We start from the raw sequence: 11195 nt of genomic DNA, 5'->3' as shown, positions 1-11195 counted from the left end.
TAAGAAGATAATTACAGCAAATTAAATAAACGCAGAAAATAAAATAAGGGTATATGTATGCCTTTAGCTAGCTACATAGGTCTCGGCGGTCGCTAGAAGACTGCCTAACTGCACGTGGGATGTCTGGGACCCCAAAAATCCTGACTCATCGAGAACAAAGTCGTGTTCAGTCCTTTTGTATCTGTAGTCACTGCAGCGATAATGCGAATGAGAATTTCTGCAGAGTGGGTCGCCACTGTCGCTTTCGTTCACGGGTGTCGATGACGGAGGAACCACTTTTAAAAACCAGCTGACGAGATGTTACGTCAGTTAGACCGTAGCCGTTGCCATTGGACACACGACGTGATTACTATCGTCGGTTATGACAGAATTCTAAACTCGTGTTTCGCTCTAAATTTCAAACGTTTTGATAAAACATGTCCAATATCAACGAATACTACTTGGCGGTCCTTCGGCTGGTGAAGGAAGCTGGCTCGGTAAGTGACGTTTTCATTGACGAAAACGAGCGGGTAACTTGTTTTTAGCATAAAGTTATTCTTGGCCGATAGCGGGCTACGTTTATCGATTTTGTACGAAGCCTCAGATTTCAATCGAGTTCTCGCTTAACACGCATATTGTTTTGACTATGTTCCCGCTATCATGAACATTCGTGTAGCGTAAAATGCGGTGTCATTCGATGTACAGTAATGAATTTTAATAATTGTTTTCAGATACTTTCGACGTGATATCAGTTCCGATATAAAATTGATCGATATTATGTATTAACATAGTGATATTATTGTATTCTATTGCATCATACGTATTTTTTACAAGCATTCATTATTCTACATTAATAGTTAATTAATCTAATTCATAGAAGTGAGCGTGCACTTGTTTGGCTTTTTAGAAGCGCATTTATCAAGCTGACTGAATGGTACCTCATTGTTATGTTAGAAGGATTCAATATAACTACTATATACGTTTATAACCTATAATTTTTAATACTTGTACAATTGTATTTATGTAGAATAATAAAACAAATTCAAACGTTTCTTATTTTGTTTATCTTTCAAACAAGATAACGCCAGGGGCGAATCCGGAAGTCTTGCTAAGAGGAAGCTATATACATATATGAAAGTATATTTTTAAGTCGTTTTCTGCACGATTTAAAACTTGCTTACGATTTGTTTCTTAATACTGTAATTCTATAAGCAAAAATTCAAGATGTTTAAGATTTCGTAACTCTCGGAATGAGACTTCATTTATCCTCCTCCGGATCCGCCATTGATTGATCTTAAATCTTTAACGAAAGATTAGACTATTAGTCACTATTCGAATATGATGAGATAAACGTAGAAAATTTATTATGTTTTTTTATCGCAAAAGGGTGAAATTAAAATGCTACGAAATTTATAGATCGTAAGAGAAAGAATTAACCAGCCTAAGGATGCGATGATAAAATCCTGCGAGGTCGATCTCGTCACGGAATGGGATCAAAAGGTCGAGAAATTATTAATGGAAGGAATATCATCCAAATTTCCGGATCACAAGTATGTTACATAAATTATAATTAATATTCCATCGTTTAATATTAACAATTTCATTCATGCTTCATTAATAGAATTTAAAAATTTCAATATCGTAAGTAACAGGACATTTCGAGTGATTTAAAAACGCGCCAAAAATCATTTTTAAATTAACAAAATATGCGATATGAAAAGTATTATTTTTACATAGACTTTCAAACGTTGCTTGAACGTATCGTTCGTTAAAGAGGCAGCCGGCTCCAACTGAAGAACTTTTAAACTATATTTTTCTCAATATGAGTTACTTCCCTTGCTCCACTAAGGATAAATGAATTCAATGGAACACCATTTGACCTTGTCAAATCGAATATTCGAGGCATTTTATCCTCTTTAAGCTCATTATATGTGTTTGGAACAAACTACACGCGGATGGAATTTTCCATTCGTGGAACTTACCCGAAGCTGTTGAAATTCATACATGAAAGAATTTAGTGGGATCCTAGAATAAATATTTGTCACTCAAGAAGTACTATTCCATGTATAAATGATACTTTTACTCTTCGTGTAATTTCTTTCTTATCATTTTATATGATCTAGTAAATTAAAAGTAAATAATCATTTATGTAAAAATACGTATCATAAATTTGAAGGTTTTACGAATAAAAAAGGTGTAGTTTTTAACGATGATAAAATATATTATTTCAGATTTATTGGTGAAGAAGAGTCCGCGCTTGGGAATAAAGTTGAGCTAACAGACGCACCGACATGGATCATCGATCCCATCGATGGCACAATGAACTTTGTGCACGGTCTACCGCATACGTGTATATCCATCGCATTGTTGATTAACAAGACCCCCGAAATTGGAATTGTTTATAATCCAATCCTAGAACAGCTCTTTACCGCCTGTAGAGGTCAGGGTGCGTTTCTGAATGGAGCTCCTATTCAAGTCTCGGGGGAGAAAGGTGATTAAAATAATTAATTGGGTGATTAAGATAGACTGAAGAATTTACTCTTTATAATTGGCTCCTGAGCTTGACTCTTCTAGACGATTAATATTATATAATTGATGGGGTAATATTAGATGAAGGGCATTTAGATATTCAAGTATATACATAGATACTTAAAGATATGTATGTATCTATATAGAAATAATTTAGATAAGCGATGGTTTGTGTTCTTTAGTTGTTTGCCTTGTTAATTAAATGATATTTCTTATAGAATTGCGGAAAGCTCTTGTAATGATGGAAATGGGTACAAGCAGAGATCCAGAGAAAATGAAAATTGTGCTGGAGAATGCGAACAATCTTACTTCACAGGTTCACGGGTAAACAACTATTAGATTTTTGAAATTCTAATGTACTTACGTAAACTGTACTGCATTATATTTTTGTAGAATACGAAGTTTGGGTTCCGCAGCTTTAAACATGTGCATGGTTGCTCTCGGTGGGGCAGACATTTCTTTTGAATACGGTATTCATGCTTGGGACGTTGCAGCTGGTGATATAATTGTGAGAGAAGCTGGTGGTGTGTGCATAGATCCAGCTGGTAATTCATATTATTTTGATTAGTTAGATGTTATGATGTAGTTTAAGTTCTGATCATTTTTAATGCATATTTTTAGGCGGCCCATTTGATGTAATGAACAGAAGAGTATTGTGCGCCTCGACAATGGAACTGGCTCAGGAACTAGCTAAAGTATTAATTCAGTATTATCCTGAACGTGACTGAAAATAAATGATTTGAAATTCAGATGATGTTAACTGCGTCGATTGTGTACGTGTTTGATGTACAGAAGATTTATATTACATAATTAGTTTTCTTTTAATCGTAAAAAGCAGGTTCGATGTTTTTGTCGATTTTGCAGGCATTTAAGGTTCACGCATTAAAGCGATAAATGTATAGGTTTAAAAGAATATGTTTATTCATTAGCTTCTTGTATTTGATTCATATTTATTTAAAAGATAAATGTAAATTGAACATGTATTACATCCATATTAACGACGAGTCAAATGTTTAATAACAATATTGTATGTTGAAATGAGAGGCATGCAAATGCAAATGTAATATGTCATTTATTCAAATATTATACAAAATAAATTTAATTATCTCATTATTAGAACGTGTCTTTTTTTATTCCCCTGATCATTCCTGATTTACACTTTCATATCATTATATTATTCATACATAAATATTTGTTGATTACATTAAAATCATTTTTAAACATTGGTCTTTAATGATCTGAAAACTGAAAGCCACGAATATTAGTATTGTGTCATTTTTTAATATTACCTAAACTTACATAAAGAATATACTAAATAAAATGTTTAAATTGAACAAATATTTGTAACTCTTACATATATACCTTACCTGTACACATACTTACGGTTTTATTAATCTTAATGAAAGCTTAAGACAAACCTTCCTGTTGATACAAATTTAAATTAAATATTTGGTGATCCTTTCTTTCTGATAGGGCATCATATTTATACAGTTGTCAAGCTCTGCTGCCGTGAAGATATCACCCCATTCTCTCCATCATCATTGTTTTCCATCAACAGCTTTTTTCATCTCTTCCATTGTCTCCCCTCCTCACAGGGAGGGCTACAAGTGAAACATTACCAAATTGCCAATTAGAAAACTATATACTTAGTCTTGGTTTTTGTGTATTCATTTTATTTCTGTATTGAAATGTGCTCGAAACATCTATTTCCCCCATTTTATTTAAACTTAACAAATTAATCTTTCAATACTTTAGAAAAAGAGATTAAAGTGTTTATGATTTAAACAGTGAAACAATAAAACTTTAAAAATATTTTTAAGCATGTAATTTGGCAATTATCTAGAGAAAATTATATGCAACTAAGACAAAAAAAAAAAAATGTTATCTTTCTTCAAAGGAGAACATAGCAAGGATGATCGTTATAACGACTTGATTTTGTTTTATGATGTAATTGTGCAGCTTTCGATTTTTGCAATATTATGTCGTTTAACGTGAAATGGATATACTAAATATCCCATAAGGCAGTCCCCCATGAATACCTTGCAACGGGATCGCCGTTAAATGCCCATGATAGGTCCACCCGCGCTTAACGATGCTTTGAATCGAAGACTCATCTGAAACATAAGCATCCTCGTACAATATTGCCACACAAAAATTTATATACCATGAACCATTCAAACAGCATTGACGTTCTGTCGCATCTTACAAATAAAGAATGTAATATTAAAATAAACATATTAAAAGAAAATTGACAAAGCTACGATAGAAAATCGTATGCTACAGAGCGATGCGTCTGTTGAAAGCGATTATGTAATGTAATATCCATTGGTAAATACTTGAAACTCCTATTTCTCAGTGCAAATATATACATTATTATTTTCTTATATATTCCTGTCTTTACATGAATTATCTAAATAAATGCAAGTTGTCAGATATGAAAACGATTATTTCTAATACTACAATTTCTAATCGACAATGTTAACATAATATAATAACTTATTTTGCACCACTTCCTAAAATACACTTTCTCTACCTATCTTCTTGTTATTAGATTAAAAACAGATTACAATCGGATCTTTTTTTTCTTTTTTTTTTTAAATAAGTTGCGGCACGTGCTTCTAACTGCACGAGATATAGCGCGTGATTATTAAGACTGAAAGTATGAAATACAGGGCTCGTTTCTCATTCTGTTAAGCATGTGTCGTTTTATTTCAATAACCTACTTACTATACAATTTGTTTCTTCTCTGTCAGTACAAGTTTCCTTGTTACTAGACTTCGATGCCGTGCGTATCATCGCGACGACATAGAAGAAGAACAAAAAAAAAATATTTGTTCGTGAATCGTACGATCAAAATTCGTTAAAGTTCATTATTTTTTTTACAATTTCCATAAACACGAAATCCTTCGCCGCGAACGTAACATACCATTTAATGGATTTATGATATAATAATTTATACGAGATTAATTAGTCGTTAAAGAAGTCGCGCAATTTGAATTGAAAGATAAAAAGAAAAAATACTATGTACCACCATATTTATGCTAAGTATCGATGGCCAGTTCATGCTGAAAGAGGCGGTCACATTTATCCCCAGTTCATTTTCATCCACGGAAGAATTATACCATGTAATTGCGGCAAGCCTCTTCTTTTAGTATTCGTCGTTGGTTTATTACTTATTGCTGCTGTGCATAAAGAAAGAGAAGAAATAAACCAAATCTTAAGCGGATTCAATTTCAAAATGAAATTACACGAATAAGTGATTTTTACGCCCTGATACACTACATTATTTCGAGCTGTGTACAAACATGCATGTGTCGTTTTTTGATCGTCGATAAATGCATCGGTGAACTCCCAACATTTTTTTTTTTTAAATTATTAGCTTTTTTTTATTCATCGCTCGTACTGGTTATTTAATTAATATAAAAATATTGCACTCTATTGACCTGCAATAGTTATCATTCATTAAATAATACAGTTCAGATTGATAGAGTACAATGTTATATGTGTGATTCAAATTATTTGTTTCCCTTATACGTATGTATTCTTTTATTTATCTGGAGAATGTTTTTTTCGTTCTGTTAGACGGAGCTAGTGACAACGTGAAACTTTTGCACCGCCTCTTTCTGCTAAAACGGATACAAGACATTCAATATAAGGAGACACCGCTTATGTTAGTATGTTTTTATAGTATACAACAAATCGTTAGCGGTGTCGTTTCAAGCATTTTTTGCAAATTACGTCAATGAATTCTCCGATGTGGAAGGACCCCGGACAGGGTTACCTAGATCTTTTCTTGTATAAAGGGATGCGCCAGAGCGTGGTTCACTGTAATTCTCTTTCCCGCGTCCAACATCAACGTTCGCTCCAATAGATCCTTCAATTGTCCAACTTTACGACTTTGTTCAGGTGGCAAAGAGTTTCCTCCCAATTCCGCACCAAGGTCACGAGTGGCGGGTATCGTCGACATCACTACAACTTTCGCCTAAAAATAAAGGCATTAGCAATTTTATAATCGACATATATTTTATTCGTCTATACATAATTGTTGAATGACTTACCGCACGGCAAAGGACAAGGTTGGAAAAAGAACAGTAGAAAGACAACTTACCCGCTCAGTGACCTTATCAATTTCATGATACAGGAAATTGCAGTTAGAGTCAAAATGTAGATCCTTGAAGGTGCCTTTCCTAATCAGCTTATTAGGAATTTTCCCTTTTAGGTCCATGAAGAATTTCAACATCTGGTTGTTGGTTTTCCCAGAGAACATTATTTTTCCCGTGTACAATTCGTATATGGTGCATCCCACGGACCACATGTCAATGCCGAAATCATATGGCGTACCAAGAACTAGAAAATACCTGGGTTATTTCCACGATACATAATAATTATAATTAAATCTCTACGACAGTGGAGATCTCCCCAAGCTGGGTATGATCAATGTATTCAGATCTGTCACACAAAGTTTCCGTTTACGTTTTGAAAAATAATGCGAGTGACCAATCGGTCGCTACAAAATTATTTTTGTTTCTATACAGTTTCGAATCATTTTGTACCATGTTTTAGGAGACACGCTCTTGCATGGCTATCAGAAGCTGGTTTGAAGTAGAAGATTGGTGAGTAAGCACAGATTAATCTCTTGAGTTTCTCAGTTTATACATTGTGATTACAAGAATTAATAAGTAACCCAAGAAATTAGTATTGTTGGTTAGACTAATGAAGACGTATTTAGATAATAAAAACGATCGATACTTACTGATCTCAGGAGCCCGGTAAAATCTTGATACAAGATACGGTGCTATTTCATTTTCATGAGCATGGGAGGCTGAACCGAAATCGCACAATTTCAATACTAGCTTGCTTTCACTGACTAGAATGTTATCCGGTTTGATGTCAGCATGCAGAATATTTGCACGTTTTAATAACTTCAGAGCAAGGAAAAGTTGCTGGGTATACGATCTTACCGCTTTTACGTGTAAACCAACATCTTTCCCGTACTTTTTTAAAACCTGAACACATTGTTTTATATAATACACAGTAACAATTACTTGATGCATATAAAATAAAGTATTTACCTCTCTTAAATTCATAGCTAAAGGTTCGAACACCATACATAAATGATTTTTGTGATAGAAATGCCTAAAAAGTCGTAAACAATGAAATCTATCTTCTGGATCCGCATCGTTTAGTTTTCTAAGAATTTCTAATTCTTTAAGGCCAGTCTTATGCCTAAAATGAAAAGAAGAAAGTGTTAAGATATCGATAGTTTTGATAATGTAACAAAAATTTATAATACGATATAATTACATTATTTCATTGTTCCTTATTATTTTTACGGCAACATCCAAATTGCCTCTAGCACTGTCTCTAGCTCTCACAACGTTACTAAATACACCTTGGCCTGTATATCCATACACAACATATCTAGAATCTAAAGTTTCACCTACTCGTACTCTAAAAACAAAATTAAACTCATTTGTTAAAAGATTACATTAAAATACAAAAAACAAGCAGGAAAAAATAATATTTTACCGATAATATCCTTCCGCATCATCCCAATTATCTGTTAAACTAGGATTATCAGGTCCACCTTGTCGTTTCCCCTCGACAGTCGGGCTCTGAATAAAATATTAATATTTAAAAGAAGTAAGATTAGCGAATGTATAAAAAAAAATTATAAACGTACATTAAAATCACCAATGTTATCTGCCTCAGCAAACATGTCCCACTCATTTGCTTTCTTTGCATTTTGTTTATCATCCTGCTTAACTTTCTCTGCTGGTTTTGTGTCTTCAATTTTATCTGCTTCTTCTGACGGTGGATCCTCAAATCTAGATTTTCTTGGTTTAATTAACGGTGACTTTGGTTTCTCAGGCAGTGGTGGGGTATGACTTTCTGAAGTCGATTCGTTATTATTAGATGGAATTTCTATGGATTTCTGTGATACGTTTGATTGACTTTCTGAAGGCGGAGTGGCAGGAACAGTATTTATATCGGCAGACATATTTGAATCTTCATTTGGTCCACCTAACCTCTAAATTAAAAATACAAGTATTCATTATGAATTATCCAATATTACTGCCAAATAATAATACTGTCCAAGAAATTGAACAGTATAATTATTCTAACATATGTATACCTTGAGAAGTGCCTCTCGCTGCTTTCTTCTACGTTCTATGATTGCTTCTTCATCTTCTTCTTCTTCGATATCAATGTCTTTGATATCCTCTTCACTCGAAGTGTCCGAACGATCTGCTTTAAGTCCCTCCGACAAAGAGTCTTTGTACTTATCACCGCGTTCCCTTTTACCATTTTTCTCTCTATCCCTATCGTGATCTCTAGCGTGTTTGTCCCTGTCTCTCCGACTTCGAGACAGCGATCTAGAGTGTTTGTACCGATCGTTTCGATCTCTGTCTAATCTACTTCTAAGGGGGCTACGAGATCTTCTTGGACTCCTTGAACGGTCCCTAATTCTCTCATGATTCCGACTGTCCCGTCGAACGTCATTACGGTCGCGACTTCCCCGACTATCTCTGTGTCGTTCTCGACTAGTATGACGTTCCCTACTGTCTCTTTTGTCGCGACTGTGCCTATCTCTGCTAGGAGGTCTGTCCCTACTGCGACGATCGCGACTTGCTGGTCGGTCTCTACTGGCATGACGATCACGACTGGCGTGTCTATCCCGACTGACATGCCGATCTCTACTTGCATGCCTATCCCGACTCACATGTCGGTCTCTACTAGCATGTCGATCCCGACTACTTTGCCGTTCTCGGTTCTCTAATCTATCACGACTATCCCGTCTTGACTTATCGGATTTATCTAACGATTTATGTTCAGTTCGGGATCGAGAATTGTTGTGATGATCTGAATCTCGCCGTCGATCTTCTTCCCTACAATTAAACGATTATTAAAATGATGAATGATAAACGCTTAATATTCAAATAAATTCTTCCCAGAATAAAAATTTTTGATCGTAAAATTTATAAAATATATTTTGCATTTAACATACCGTTTATCTTGTTCTCTTTTACGAGACTCATCTCTTTTAACAGGATCTTTACGTTTGTCGTCTTCTGATCTTCTCTTATTATCTTCCTTTCGGGAATCGTCTCTGTGCCTATCGCTTGGTTTTCGTACTTGCCTATCATCTTTTCTGCTGTCCTCTCTTCTTACTTCCTCCTTAGTGCGAACTTTATCGGAATCCCTCCTCCTATCGGAATCTCTTCGTTTCTCTTTATGCTCCTCCCGACTTCTACGATCTCTGGTCATGTCTACTACTACCCGTCTCTCAGGTTTCACTATTTTTTTACGTTCTCTACTACCAGATTTACTCCTAGCTCGTTTCTTAGGGGGTATATTGTCATTCTCGCTATCATCTTCTACAAGGATGACATCAGGTGTTTCGGCAACTTTTACTTCATCCTGGTCTGGTTCTTTCTCCTCTTTCTCAGACTCATCCGAGAGGTATTGTACTAAACATGCTTGTAACCTTTCCTGCAGAAGCATTGGATCATGATTAAAGTTTTATCTGTTAGCATATAAACTTCATTTAGTAATACACTGTACCTTTTGTTTCATCAACTCTTCAAGATCGATATCATCTTCAATGATTGTACAATCTACTTCATCTGAATCTAAATCTACTAATTTTTCATCTTCACTTTCTTCTGTAGAAACCACCTCTAATAAAGAATTTTTTACTTTGCCATTTACACCTATATCTTTTTGAATCACACGAGATGATTTATCATCTAATGATCCATTTTCAACTTCTTTTTCTTTTTTAGGTCGTTTATGCTTCTTATGCCTTTTTCTAGAAAGCATACAACAACATTTAGTACGATGAACTTAATAATATTCATCATTAAGATACATACCTTTCTTGTCGTTCTATCCTTCCATCTTCCCTTTCAATTAATTTATCTTTTTTATGCTTATGGTGCTTATGTTTTCTTTTCTTTTTCTTTCTTTGGTCAATCAACATGTCAGATTCAGAATCAACACCGACAATGTCTCTCTTAGATTCTAAACATTCTAAATCCGATGTACTGAAATATAATTCAAAAATAAATTATTGTATAAGAGACACTGTACACTGTAAGTGTGTTTAGTAACATATCATACACAAATTCGACATAATATGGTGATCTATACATTAAACAATTAAACACAATTATTCAATAAATAAATTAATATTTTCGCTTTATAAATAAAATTAATGTTATTATCATACAGTATTTGTGTGAATTGGATCGAGCAGTATTAAACAGAGCAAGTTGCGAAATACTAAAGTTACAGAAAAACTAGGTTATTTTCTTAATGGATCTAAATTAAGGATCGCTGTAGAAAGAAAAGCGTTTTGCTGTGAATTCATTAGCTTCCTTACATTATTCCAAAAATACAAAGGACCTGTTAAAAGTAAACGACATTTATTCCGAAAATAAACAGATGATCACGTAAGTATAAACGATGTAAACAGACTAACTTAATACACCATTTTTATATACGAAAATTGAAAACATTCTTATTTGTATAATGATACACGTTGAAATTTCATACATACCCCATGATTACTATTTGTAAATTATTGTTAAGAAAAAAACTATAGAATTACTGCACAAAACAACTACACGCATATATGCACTCTTTAACGGGCTGCCATCTTATATGTTCGATCGTGTTATTTC

General features: G+C 34.1%; 2 protein-coding genes across 16 annotated transcripts; one reads left to right on the top strand and one right to left on the bottom strand.

Annotated features, from left to right (window-relative positions):
- Window positions 1-257: 257 nt before the first annotated feature.
- Window positions 258-3621, top strand: LOC114878070 (inositol monophosphatase 1-like). Its single transcript, XM_029191458.2, has 6 exons — window positions 258-476; window positions 1396-1529; window positions 2211-2470; window positions 2727-2832; window positions 2902-3053; window positions 3130-3621. Exons 1-6 carry the CDS (start codon window positions 417-419, stop codon window positions 3234-3236), a joined length of 819 nt encoding a protein of 272 aa, XP_029047291.1. The 5' UTR covers window positions 258-416; the 3' UTR covers window positions 3237-3621.
- Window positions 3562-11174, bottom strand: LOC114878068 (serine/threonine-protein kinase PRP4 homolog). 15 transcript variants are annotated; one of them, XM_046285939.1, is made up of 15 exons: window positions 11072-11174; window positions 10386-10556; window positions 10075-10321; window positions 9518-10002; window positions 8645-9398; window positions 8192-8539; window positions 8038-8123; window positions 7813-7959; window positions 7581-7734; window positions 7262-7514; window positions 6617-6855; window positions 5791-6490; window positions 5537-5690; window positions 4548-4622; window positions 3562-4109 (listed from the first exon to the last, which is right to left on the bottom strand). In XM_046285939.1, the coding sequence occupies exons 1-12, from the start codon at window positions 11074-11076 to the stop codon at window positions 6290-6292; spliced, it is 3090 nt and encodes a 1029-aa protein (XP_046141895.1). In that variant the 5' UTR covers window positions 11077-11174; the 3' UTR covers window positions 3562-4109; window positions 4548-4622; window positions 5537-5690; window positions 5791-6289. The 15 variants fall into 15 exon arrangements, with proteins under 15 accessions (XP_046141895.1, XP_046141894.1, XP_046141893.1 ...); XM_046285938.1 differs by having other exon boundaries at window positions 5537-5687; XM_046285937.1 differs by having other exon boundaries at window positions 5537-6134; window positions 6247-6490.
- Window positions 11175-11195: the final 21 nt, after the last annotated feature.

Source organism: Osmia bicornis, chromosome 5 (assembly GCF_907164935.1).
Source record: "Osmia bicornis bicornis chromosome 5, iOsmBic2.1, whole genome shotgun sequence".
NCBI lineage: Eukaryota > Metazoa > Arthropoda > Insecta > Hymenoptera > Megachilidae > Osmia > Osmia bicornis.
This window is presented reverse-complemented; position numbering and strand designations above follow the sequence as displayed.